The sequence below is a fragment of the Cebidichthys violaceus genome, unplaced genomic scaffold (assembly GCF_023349555.1).
Source record: "Cebidichthys violaceus isolate CVI_PGR_0920_01 unplaced genomic scaffold, fCebVio1.0.p SCAF_7, whole genome shotgun sequence".
NCBI classification, from domain to species: domain Eukaryota; kingdom Metazoa; phylum Chordata; class Actinopteri; order Perciformes; family Stichaeidae; genus Cebidichthys; species Cebidichthys violaceus.
The window spans coordinates 3712348-3725050 of NW_027176927.1; the positions used below are offsets into that span (position 1 = coordinate 3712348).

At 43.0% G+C, this 12703-nt stretch overlaps 2 protein-coding genes across 6 annotated transcripts in view; one reads left to right on the forward strand and one right to left on the reverse strand.

The window, feature by feature from the left end:
- cadm4 (cell adhesion molecule 4) overlaps positions 1-5689 on the forward strand; it is a 147827-nt gene extending 142138 nt beyond the window's left edge. For 4 of the 5 annotated variants that reach the window (XM_068736563.1, XM_068736562.1, XM_068736565.1 and 1 more), the window contains 2 exons: positions 2430-2558; positions 3767-5689. In XM_068736563.1, the coding sequence (XP_068592664.1) occupies positions 2430-2558; positions 3767-3876 (239 nt within the window). In that variant the 3' untranslated portion in view covers positions 3877-5689. Of the gene's footprint in view, positions 1-2429; positions 2559-3534; positions 3614-3766 lie in introns of all 5 variants that reach the window. The other variant, XM_068736564.1, reaches the window with a different exon arrangement.
- Positions 5690-8228: 2539 nt separating this feature from the next.
- Positions 8229-11498, reverse strand: LOC137891032 (adenosine receptor A1-like). Its single transcript, XM_068735441.1, has 3 exons — positions 11485-11498; positions 9820-10189; positions 8229-9087 (listed from the first exon to the last, which is right to left on the reverse strand). Exons 2-3 carry the CDS (start codon positions 10185-10187, stop codon positions 8229-8231), a joined length of 1227 nt encoding a protein of 408 aa, XP_068591542.1. The 5' UTR covers positions 10188-10189; positions 11485-11498.
- Positions 11499-12703: the final 1205 nt, after the last annotated feature.

The window sequence follows — 12703 nt, forward strand, 5'->3', positions numbered from 1 at the left end:
GGCTTTGGGTATCGGCCGACACTGAGTACCGATCTGATACCAGTGTTTAATTAACAAGCTGTATGCCTCACTGCGTGGAAGTGACCGGGATCCTTCTTTTATGTATAACGCAACCTCGGGCTTAAATTAAAAATGACTTTTCCATTTTCGTAAAACAAAATATAACAAATAAATACATTCATATAATTTTACTGAATTGTTATTTACTAAATTAATGGTATCTGATACTAGATCAGCCCGTTGCCAACGGCACCCGATCCAGCTATTTGGGTAATTTATCGGACTGATAAGTGCGTCTTGTCCTCTCTGACCTTTTGGCCCATAGCTTGGCACTACTTTGCTACCATGTGTGTGTGTGTGTGTGTGTGTGTGTGTGTGTGTGTGTGTGTGTGTGTGTGTGTGTGTGTGTGTGTGTGTGTGTGTGTGTGTGTGTGTGTGTAAAACTGCACACCCATCCACTGGTTTCCCTCTCTTTATATCTACAGAATATATTGATCTCATACATAGACTCACACAAACACACTCTCTTCTTCTCCTCCTCCTTACTTTCCATACATCCGTCTCCTGTCTGTTACTTAAAAGGAGAGATGAAGCAAAGGGAGCGGCAGAATCCTTCCGTTGACGTTGCCGCCGTCTGTGGCAGGTGGAGGTTGTTCACCTGCTGGGCGTGTGTGGAGATGTCATAAAGAGTCGTAGGAAAAGCAGCGGGTTGAACAATTTGATGAACGCTTAGTCGATGTTGATGTATCATCTGAGGGGCTCCTCTGAGAAACGCCGCATTGCACTGTCATACATTTCCTGTGGAGCTTTGGGCTACGGTGGATGCGGTGGAAAACAAGGGTGGCGTGAGGTAAAGGTATAGTGCTTGCTTTTTTATCCCACTGTGAAATATTGCTGCTTGATCCAGTCACAGTCGAATCACACGTGTCCCTGTGCCTACAGATGCACCGATGTCTCACAGATTTGATCCTATACATACGCAGGAATATGATGCACTCACAGTCACAGTGTCCAATGAGACGCTTGTCCATGAAATGCATGTGCAAGAATGCACCCTCTTTTCTTCAGCTGTCAATCCCAGCTCCACGTCCTTCTCTTCCTTTCCTTTGCCTCCTCTTTCTCTCCTGATCTCTGTGTTAGCACTCAATTAATGATTCATGTTTTAATTCGGCTCTGTCAAGGTCCAAGAGCTGCATCAATAACTCCAATGTCCTTGTCTCCTATTTGGCGTTCCCAGCTTTTACACTACATCCACAAAAAAAAACTTTTGTCATTGTAAGCGACTCAGATACTGTAAATACGGACTCAAAGAGCTGTTTTTTTGCAGTACAGATAAGTTCCTACTATACCAACCACTTAGTTCTCTGTTTCTATGTCACCTGCTTTTGTTGTTGTCAGACAGTATTTACTGGTGAAACTGTACACAGGTACATGCTTGGCCTTAAACCTGCCTTATAATGTATGTTAGCGCTGCGACAAACAGTTAATCTGTTGATCATTTTTTCAAGTGATCAATTCATTGTTTAGTTCTCAAAATGTCAGAAAATACAACAAAATAAATTGTCATCATAATTTACCAGAGCTCGCAGACGATGTCTAAAGATTGGTTGTTTTGTCTCGAAGCTCAAATTATTCAATTTAAAGTGACAAAACACAAAGAAAAAGCTGCAAATCCTCATTTATGAAGCTGGAACCAGTGAATATTTAGCATTTTTGCTTGATAAATGACTTCAACAATTAATCAATGACTAAAATATTTTTTTGTTTAATTGACTTTCAACACAATCTACACAATCTACACTTCTTTTAGTATTTGTTCTTTACTTACGCAGTGTAAAGTTGGTAAAAGGTGAGGTTGACATGATGAATAATTCCTTACCACTGCTGCAATTTTGTAAATGTCACAGAATTTAGCTTGCCTTTTTATCTTTTCATCTCTCTTCACTCAGTTTTCTGATTTCATTTCCCAGGGCTGCACTACTCAGGGTGTGAGCACACTCAAAGTTTCCCTCATTCAAAATGCATTGTGGTCTTGACAGGTGCTTGGCTGAAGTAGGTTTTTAGAGGTTATTCTTTTCATTCACTCTCCTCATTTCTGCACCTTCTTCTCACCCATTTGGACTGTCTGGCGTTCTGTGCAGTGGGGGGTGATGAAAGGTGATAATGCAAGTTGGTTGGAAGATATTGACTTCTGTTTTCTCCTGTCTCGCTCCCTGTACTCTCCCACGCTGCTGTTTTAATGTGCTTTCTTTCTATCACTTTTATATCTTTTTTTTCTTTACATCTCTCTTGCTTTCATTTTTTATCCAGTTCTCTCTTAGTCTCTATTTCTTTGCCTGCAATTCTCTCTCCTTTCATCTCCATATTCTCCTTGATATACCCCCACACTCTACCCACACCCACTATTTGTCTCTTTTGTTCCTTCTCAGATCCTGGTGCAGTGGTAGAGACTCACAGTGCAGTACCATATGCAGTGATAGGTGGCGTTCTGGCACTGCTGGTTTTCACCGTCATCTGTGTCCTCATCGTCACCATCTGGTGCTCCGTTCGACAGAAAGGTAACGCACACGCACACAAAAGTTTCTTTCACAAGCAAGCGGACATGTCTGGCAATCATAGTATTTTTATCACGTCTTTCACGGGCGCGTTTTTCTCATTTGCGCCACTCTCTGGCATAACAAGCTGTGAAAAAAAAATCATTGCAGGCCCGTTACACCCAGAATCCTTGAAAATAATCTCTTAAACTGAGGTGTAAAATTGTCAGTGCAAAGCAGACAGGATGGGATGCTCCTCTCTCCAGGCGGGCGCTGTCCGTGATGGACGACCTTGGCCAGAATAACGGAAGAGATAGGGTGGGGTGGGAAATGTAGGTGTGGTCCCCGTGTTTTATGACTGTATCTTAGTGTATCAAGGTCCATCTATTAAAAGCAGCCTCCCTGCATTCCCTATCTTTTTAAGTGCCCCTGTTTTGGCAGCCTTCAACTGTGTGCCCCAGCTGCCAAGAAATCATCCAGGAGCAGTGTAGCAACCGGCAACCAGCTATTACTTACCCTATGGCCAGACAAGCCGTCAGTCAGCATTCAGTATGGCCTGACCGCCAATCAGCACATAGACAGGACCATTACAACCAAGCCATGTTGAGACAGAGCCATTAAGGCTTTGTCTTTGGCCCGACGTGACTGGCAGTATGCCAGTCAACTTCGGTAAGGAGAATTAGAGTGTCACTCACCCCTGGAGTGAAGGGACACTCAAGCAGGAAGATGACTTGAGCAGTTCTTGCACTCTGTGTAACCTGTACTGCACGACTCATTAATCATACGGACCCGAGGGATGTTAAAATGTGTTTGATGGTGGGTTTTGTGAGTGGCGCAAACGTGCCATGGTTCTCTTGCACCTAACCTTCCCTCCGTCTTTTTTTCTGCCAATCTCTCCTCCTTCCCTGTCTTCTGTTCTCTATTATCTTCTCCACCTTCCCCTCCTCTTCTGCTTCTTCTATTCACACATCCATCTCCTACCTTTAATTTCCGCCGGTAGGCTCCTACCGTACACGAGAGCCTATTCTTGCTTGGTATTGACCTAACAATCAGTTAACTAATGAATTAATCAGTCACAGGTATGGAACTCAATAATATTGGCGCTGGTTGGTTTGATAATGCTGCATGGCGCTGCAGTGTTCATGACGCTTTGCCACCTAACCTTCCCCCTCCAATCTCCCTCTTGGTCTCTCTCTCTCTCTCTCTCTCTCTCTCTGTCTCTTTTCATTCAGGTTCCTATCTTACCCATGAGGCCAGTGGGTTGGATGAACATGGTGAGGTGCAGGAGGCTTTCCTCAATGGGAACGACGCCAGCCAGGGCAAGAAGGAGTACCTACTGTAGCCCCTCCCCCTCCTTATCCCCTCCTCTTCTGACCTCATCCCCCCTATCCCTTCCTCTCCCTGTCTCTCACCTTATATACAGTATACACACACACAACACACACTTCTATACAAAGCGCCATAACAGGCGGCCTTCTGAAAACGACTGTATACAGATACTGCACATAGCCGATCCATCCCACTCCATCCCGCTTCATGTCCTCCATGTACACACACACACACACACACACACACTCCCAGTGACAGACTGAGAAAAAGAGAGCCTATAGACCCAGCAGCTATTAACGACTGTGCCATATACTGTAAGTCGGAGAAACTGGGGAAAATGGAGAGCAAGAGAGTTGGGGAGAGGGTGAATGTAGACAATAACGAAATGATGCCATAATTATTTTTGATCGAGAGGGAAGCAGGGAGCACAAAGAAAATCGGCACTCTGCCCGTGCAGCCGCCAAAGTAGAAGGGGAATTAGGGGCAGATGACTGCTATAATTCCATGCCTTGAGAAAACCATCTATTTCACAAAGCTCAATCTATAACTGATGGAGACAGTGGGAGCTGCTTGTGAGGAAGGAGGGGGTTGAGCAAGAGCTATTGAGAGCTAGAAAATTGAAAATTTTAAAATTGCCAGAGCATTTTTGCTATAGAGCAACTCATTTATAATTCTTTAACAACACTGGAGTGTTTCAGCCCTGAGTCCCCGGCGGTATCCAGTCTTTATGGACAAGCTAACTGTCCTGTTTTGCTATCCCAGCAAGGTGGCCTTCCAATAATTTGTGAAAAGAAATCATCTTTTCATGATTTTATCTCCTCTCCTCTGCAACAGTGAAGAGAATGGTTCTCTTTTCTTTTAATTAACTCTCCATCTCCTCCTTCCTCTCCGTTCACCTGTTACCATCCTCTCCCCTCTCCTTTATATCTCTCTTTCTCTCTGTCTGTCCCCCTCTATCGCTCCTCCTTTGTTGGCTCCTATTAATGAAAGGATTAGTGTTGGGCTGCGTTCCCGACAAAGAAGAAAGGAATATGACTTGCTACGGCATTAAAGAAGAGCTTAATTATTTTAGAATGTCATTAAGAGGATAAAAAGGTTTAAAAGTCTTAATAAGAAGGGCAAGGGGAGTGAATGAATAAGGAAATAAAATGGGTGGGTATTTTTTCTGAATGCTACCAGACATGCAGATACATGCACACATTCATACGTACAGTAAACATGTTGACAGAACAAGTATACATATCTCTGAACTACTTATTTGTATAAAAAAAGAACAGCAACATAAATTAAATGACTCTTTTAAGAAATAAAAAAAAAAACGTTTACTATTGAAACGCATTATGAAGCAAATATACTAACACAGAATATTAGCCTATAGAGGTGCAAAGCCGAACAAACCACTGTCCAGTGATCTTTAAAGAAAATAAAGAAAAGAATAAAAAAAATGTCATTTGTCTTTATGAGAAACAAGAGGTCTTATGAATTTTTTATTAATTATTATTATTATTATTTGAACAATTATGATTGTTGTTAATGTTATTATTATTGCCGTTGTTATTATTATACTTGTAAATGTTAAAGAAATGTACACTTCCCATGGTTTGTTTTTGGTTCTATTGTAGAGAAATTGCTGTCTTTTTTCACTCTTACCTTTCCTCTCTCTCCTAGTCTTTCTCTCTCTTCGTCTTCTGTGCCTAGTCGTCTTTTCTCCTGTCTTTCACTCTTGTTTATTTTAGAGTCCATGTGTAACTGTTGATATATAGCTAACTATTCTTTATAGGGGAAAGATACAAAGCACGACAAAATTAAAAAGAATTCAAAAATAACCTCTGGGATCGGACTGGTTTTTGTGTGTGTTTACTGTGTAATTAGCAGGTGGTGTTTTTGAAATCCTGTGAAAAGAGAACAGGAGATGGAGCATATGATTCGATCAATGGGGAATAGTGGAGTTATAGCGGGGAAGATAAAGATGAAGGAAATTGAGCCAGTTGTAACTGGCAGCTCATTCAGAATAAATAGAATAAACAAAACAGAAGGTTCTGTGGCACCGCTAATGAATCATAAGAACAGATAACGGGGAAGAAAGGGTGACAAGAGGGTTGAGTCAGATGCATACAGAAAAATATGACTCTGCCATTAACTTCCACACAATCAATACCCGATTCTGTCGGGAAGCACTCAACGTGTCCATCTGTGCACAGGGCTAGATTTGAAAGCCGCCGGAGGTCGCCGGGTGATAGATCGATGTGTTTCTCTACCATCGATGGCAAGGCTCCACGGTCGCCTGTCATAAAGACAGATTGTCAAACGGCAATCAAAGTAATGGACTTGCCAGGCGCTACCAGCATGAGTTGACACTCCGGACAACAAACAATTCACACACATACACACGTATACACAAGTAGACACCAGACATATCTTCAGTTTATGATGACGAGATGACGCAAAAGTAGGGCAGCAAGCTGCTGCTATCGGACCAACCGTGGTCGATGAGTAATAAAGCCAGAATATTGTCCGTTTAAATGTCTTCAAAAGCGCATGTCCTTCAAACAGAGGTTTCACGTGTTGTTTTCCTGTTCGATTCTCAGCACTCTGGTTGTGTTGTTTGCTGCTTTATAGGCTATTGCTATTTCTGCTTCTCCTCACAGGACAAAAAAAAACAGAAAAGTAAACTTTCTAGTTCAAGCACTTTTTGTGTGTTTTCTACAAAGAAAAAAATTTCAATCAAATCCCTTTTCACAGGAAGAATTGTAGGGTAGTTGCTTACGCCGTAACTGATGGTGCATCCTGGGAAATACGGCCATAACAATGATATAATTCAGCTGCTAGACCTAATGATAATCAGACCACCACTGTGAACATAGATGATGATTATCCAATCATTAGACATAAGCAAGAATGACATTGGGACGAGCCAGACAACAGTTGGTCGTATTCCTCCCCAGTTTATGACATACAGGGAATGTAGCATAACCTCGCCAGTAATGACAGCAAGAAGTCTATGAATAACTCACGTGGCTGCTCCCTGATGCTAGTTTCACCGTTTAACGTCCTGGAACGGGTTCACGTTAGATAATTCCCGCTTTATGACCCTTTTATGGCGGTCATATTTCATTTCTACGAGTTGCAGTAGATATCACAGGCCATCCAAACACAAACTCTTTGTATTTCTGCTGGCTACATGGTGGATTAGACACAGTCTTATCCATCTGTAAAATCAACCCTGGTGACCTGAGGATGGTGAACGCAGCTTATGTTCACCGGTCTTGGCATTTTGACCCTAGCGAGGCAAGCAGGGGTGTACAGCATGGCAGCAGAGCATGAGGCATTGATTGAGGTGCTTGAGTGTGTCGAGGCCCACAATCAGGAAGCAGAGAGCTTTCAGGCAGAGAGAACAATTGAATGGGCAGACGCCAGGGAAGCTGGGGAAAATCTTTTTATCCAGATTTCTCTATCAATAATGTCTTTCAGTCAGGGTTTTTTTGTTGTTTTTTTGTTCAACATACTGTACTCTGTGTATTTTTTGAGAACGTAAAAATGAGATGGAAAGCAGAAAGTAACATAACGAGTCTGAGAATAAATGGAAAATAGACACAAGATCTGTGGCAAGAGCTGGAAAGTAGGCAACTGACAAAAATTGCGAGCAACAAATCCAAACCCTGAGAGTAAGGGAGAGAAACGAAGAAGAAGAAAGGAGCTGCTCTACAATCATGAGAAAAGAGAAATGTCATGTCAATGTCCCATGCAGAAAGAGATGGATTTCAACAACACGGTTCAAGATGAACAATCCAATTAGAGTGAGCAAGGCCTTTTTTATTACATGAGTGCATCACGTTGTATTTACAAGTTTAATCAAAACAGCCATGAAGATTGTGTCATAACCAGGTTGATGATGTTTTCCCTACGATGCTGCGTCCTCTCTGGACCACATTTTTACTGAATGTTTAATTAAACGCTGTCACTCATATATCTACATCACTGGTGGTTGGCTTAGCAGAGACTTAGAACGGGCTTAGAATACGACCCACAGGAAGAGCAGTCAAAGAAAACAGACATCTGTGATCAGGATAGTAGTCATCACCGAGAGACTTAATTTTCTCACTGACATTTGGTGTGGGACCTGATAATTAACTGGTCTTTTCATTTACCAGTTATTCATGGCGTCTGTGTGCAAGGTTGCTGATTAGTTAACAGGCAAACAACAAACAGGAACATGTTATGCCTATATTTATTCTTCTTTAGTCCACAAGCTGTTTCAAACACTTGCTTTTTCTCATGCACACAACACACGGAAGGAACATTGTTTTGAAGATGATGACAAGTGTATGTGGAAAACAACAGCCCGCTTCTTCAATTATGAAGAATTCAGACCTCTGGGAACACTTTGGCTTTAAGTGAGTGTTTGGCTGAAGACCATGGAGCTGCCTGCACTGCCTCACACAGGGCCATACGGACAGATTTCCCTCTGGACGCTGCTGCTGGAGGGGGAAGGTGGGCAACAGAAAGGGGAAAGGATGCCCTTGCTTCCCCAACTTGTTTCTTGGGAGGAGTGAAGAGAATCTGGGGCACGAGGCTATACAGCTGGAAGAGGAACATGGCAACTGCATGAGCCCAGGCAGGAAGATTGGTGTTGGGGGTAAAAAGCAAGAGGGCATGGATAATGTGGAGCGGCAGGCACAGCAGAACTAAGAGGGAAAGGGACAAAGCCAGGGAACGGACCCGGTAGGAGTCATGTTTAGGGGGGTATGCATGACTAAAAGGAGTCTTCCTGGGCTTGATGCATAGCAGGTCAAGGTAGATGACCAGCAGGCAAAGCAAGGGGAGCATGAACACTGTCATCCCATGCACATAGACTAGGAACTGTGGGCTGAGGATGATGTCAGGGGCACACACTCCCCAGTGGCTGCTGTGAATCTCAGCGTAGGTGAAATTGTGCTTGTCTTCCACGTAAAACTTTGACAGGAAGCCGCCGTATGGAAGATACTTCCCGATGACCTTGCGGTCATGGTGGTACTTAGGGGGCGGGGAAGGGGTAAGATGGGGTAAAGAGGTCGTCCAGTTGCCATACAGCCCGAGGCCAGCTGTTCCCGGCTCAGTCCCGTCACTTCTCCAGGTGTCGAGGATGTCCGAACCGATGAACTGGGCGAAGGAGGATAGAACGGAGCCCACCCAGCAGAGCAGAACCACGCATAGAGCTCGTTGATGGGTGATCACTGAGGAGTACCTGGCATTCACAAACATGTGGATGTGGACATATTAAAGAATGAAATGAGCACGAGCAGTTTTTACAGTCCTGCACTGCCTCGGCGCTCGCTTCTCAATGACACCAAGATGTCACAATGCCGAAATAGAAATTATTTTCTGACTTTTGTAGGAAATCTGCTTCTGAACGAGGTGTACAAAAATCCCACCTCACTTACACCAGCTGGTTCAAAAAATATGTAATGCTTACTGTCTCTCTTCCGCTGAAGGCTGGATAGGTCACTGTCTATCAAATATCAAAGAGCCTCAGAGCCTATTGATATTTACTCACCCCTGTTTCTCTCAGAAGGCTACTATAAGCAGTGTGTGATAAAAAGCTACCTTATGATCACTGAGCAGCCTATATTGATGTAACAGCATGCCATACAGTGGCAAATCTTGACATGTTTGCTGCTTTTTTTATCATATTGATTTTCTTGCTTTATTGCTAACAGCATGCTTGAAAGTGTTGACTCTTGCCACCCACATATTCACCCTCACCCACACATTTACAAGATACTATTAAAACAGTGTACATTGTAATTGACAGTATGTAATGCTATATCATATTTGAAAAAAAATATTGTATGTATATAAGGTATGCAATCGGTACTATCTTAACATTTGACATGTACTATCCAATTTTTATTGCACTGATTTGTATCCTTTCTCTGCTTAAATTGCTTAAACTGATTTAACCCTCTTCCACACTCACCTGTCCGCCAAGTGATGCTGCAGGTGGGCATCCAGCACAAGGATCATTAACAGGAACATGGTAAACTGCCTGACCAGCAGGGGGCAACACACCAAGGTTATGCAGGTGTACAGGCACTGTGGGGTTCGCAGGTTGAGCAACACGTTCACGGGGATCCCGACTGCACCCCCCGCAGCACCCACCCAGCCCAAGCACAGCCGAAGACAGCATGAGACGCTCCCGGGTTGGAGCCTGGCCCCCTGGGTTCCCTCCTGGACGTCGGCCGCTCTACCACTGCCACTGACAGCCATGCACAACCTCACACTCACCACAATTACAGATACTGATAGGATGCACTGGCACAGAGAGTACAGCCAGATGAATTCCATGTCTGGGGGAGGTAAAAAAGGAGAGAGACAGACACTGAGAAAGGCAAAGGATACAGTTTAAAATGTCTACTGATAATGATGTGAAAGAGCAAAACAAATGCATCGATGCTTAACAAATATAACCTTGTTCACTCCCACTTTAGTTGCCACTTCTGCCCTATGTTCCCACGTGGCACTTTCAACAGACTGCCCCTGCAGCGTTAACTTACATTGTCAAAGGAATGGTCAAACTTAGAGAAGGACAAAGAATAGAAGGAATACAAATGAGAGCGGAGTGACAAAGGCTGGGGGAAATTTGAAGTTAAACATCGGGGTGTGGGACAGAATATTAAAAACACACAGCAAGAGAGGCAGAAAGCACAGATGTGGAAGGATAGAAAATGTGATGAAAGTTTATGCTAGTGGCAGAGAGACGGGCAGGGGGAGCGTAGATATTTTGATAGGTATTGGAGAGCTGTAAACGTGCCTGGAGAGTGAAAAGGTCAGGCCAGACCAGACTTGACAGAAGTTCTCCACTGAGGATGTGAGCACCATGCAAACACAGAGCAACAAGCACCAAGCTGGGTGGCAACACAGTGTTAACGCTCTCTTTTCTCTCCTCTTTTGCTGGTCTTTGTTTTGCCTCTGTTCTCCCTCCGGCCCACCATGCATCATTCACACACTCATACTCTCTGAAACACAAATAGGCCTAGACAGTTATACGTAAATACTCGAACACTCGCACTCAATCACACAAGCGCACACTCTCCCAAGTGAGTAATTTCCAGCAAATTGTTTAAAAAATGATTGACAGCTAATTTTAGTGCATTTTCAAACAAAATAGTCTTGCATAAAGTGGACTGGATGGATATGGAAATAACAGATTTGCCAGAGCAATATGACACCTGTCCATTCCACGTAATTAGTTTGACCTTTTCAGAACGTTCGGTGTTAGTCGTCCCTTTTCCATAATAATCGTGACTGGCTGAAATAACCTCTTTATACCACTTCATAATCGCTTTACACAGTAGTCTCCTGCCTCACCACTTGAAGGGCCTCAGCAAAATTGATTTAGTGAAGTAATTAATGGAGTTTAATCCACCTTGTGTGAGTTTTCAATTCAAATTGGTGGCTGGTCACTCCCAGTGTTATTAATTGCCTTAATTATTCAATCAAGCTCTTTGAAACAACATTCAAGATATAGGGCCAAGCCTTTCAGCATGGTCAGGGCTTTTGAGAGCGCTGAAAAGTCAATGGTGCCTGGATGTTGATGTGATATCAAAGAAGTAAATTATGGATTAAAAAAAGGTACAGTTACCTGCTGTGAAGCCCAACGATGACACAGATAGTTTATACAAAGCTCTGTAATCTATCCTCTGGATGACTTTGCTGCCTTTTTATTTCCCTCCAGGATCTCTATCCCTCACTCTCTCACTCTAAACTGTCTGCCCTCACTGACAGAGTATAAACCTGATTCATAAACCTCTGCTTATCCACCTGCCTTCTACCTCTCTCTCCTGTCTCTGCAAACATATCAATTGTGTCAATGTTGGAGCATGGCTGCCCTTTCCATCGGGGATGTGCAAAGGGCAACACCACCACTGCCAGCTGGGGAAAATGTAAATAAGGCTCATATACACATATGAGCATAGACAAATACACAGAAATAAGTTTTATTCTTTGCACCGATTTTTTTTTTGCTCATTTGCTCAGACTCCTCACATTTCCTCTTAATTGGAGAGAGACAAGGAAAATAAGAGGTAACTCTTAACTCCGAAGGTAATTTGCTTTTTGATGGAGTGGATTTGAGCTGGAGGTGATAAAGAAGAGTCTTATTTAGGCATCGTTCCATGAAACAAAATAAGCAGACACCGGTGTATGAACTATATTGCTTGGGTACCTGCAGGGGGAATACTTGCCTTCAATCAAGAATCTACCTTTAGGCTTATACTTTACATTATCCATGTTATTCCTGTGATCTTAGATAGATCATTCAGTAATACTCTCCAGCAAATAGAGAAATGTATAAAACTCTACTGACAACTCGAGATAAAAGCCTGCAGCCACTCTATTAAAAATCGGTTTAGAATTGAATTTTGCATCCTCAAACTGTTCACTTTATTTTTTAAATGCAAATCAGCTTCATTGAACTGCAGGGCTGACAGTTATGGCCTGGAGAATGTGCATATATCTCCAAAAAATCACCCAAGCATATCATACTACAAATCATTCTCCCACGGTCTGCCAAAGGGGCCAAACTCCAGGCACGGCACACTGAGCCCAATTTAGCCCCACATAAACAAACCCAAAATACAAATCAAATACAGAGAATTGCAGAGTAACCTCTGCCTGCTGCAAATTTGAAATACAGCTTCAGAATGTTTGTTGGTTGATTGTGGAAGTGGGAACCTAAGGAGTACAAAAAGGGGGAACACAGATTACCCAAGCAGAACCAATAGTAAACACTGTTACATTGAATGTTTCCTTCAGGTTAAATATAATACTTGTGGCACCAGAATGTGAGCTATCTCAAAATG

Coding starts and splice junctions, on each gene's coding strand:
- LOC137891032 (XM_068735441.1), bottom strand. CDS start 10,187: ATGGAATTCATCTGGCTGTACTCTCTGTGCCAGTGCATCCTATCAGTA. Junction 9,088..9,819: donor CAGCATCACTTGGCGGACAG/GTGAGTGTGGAA, acceptor TGTGAATGCCAG/GTACTCCTCAGTGATCACCC.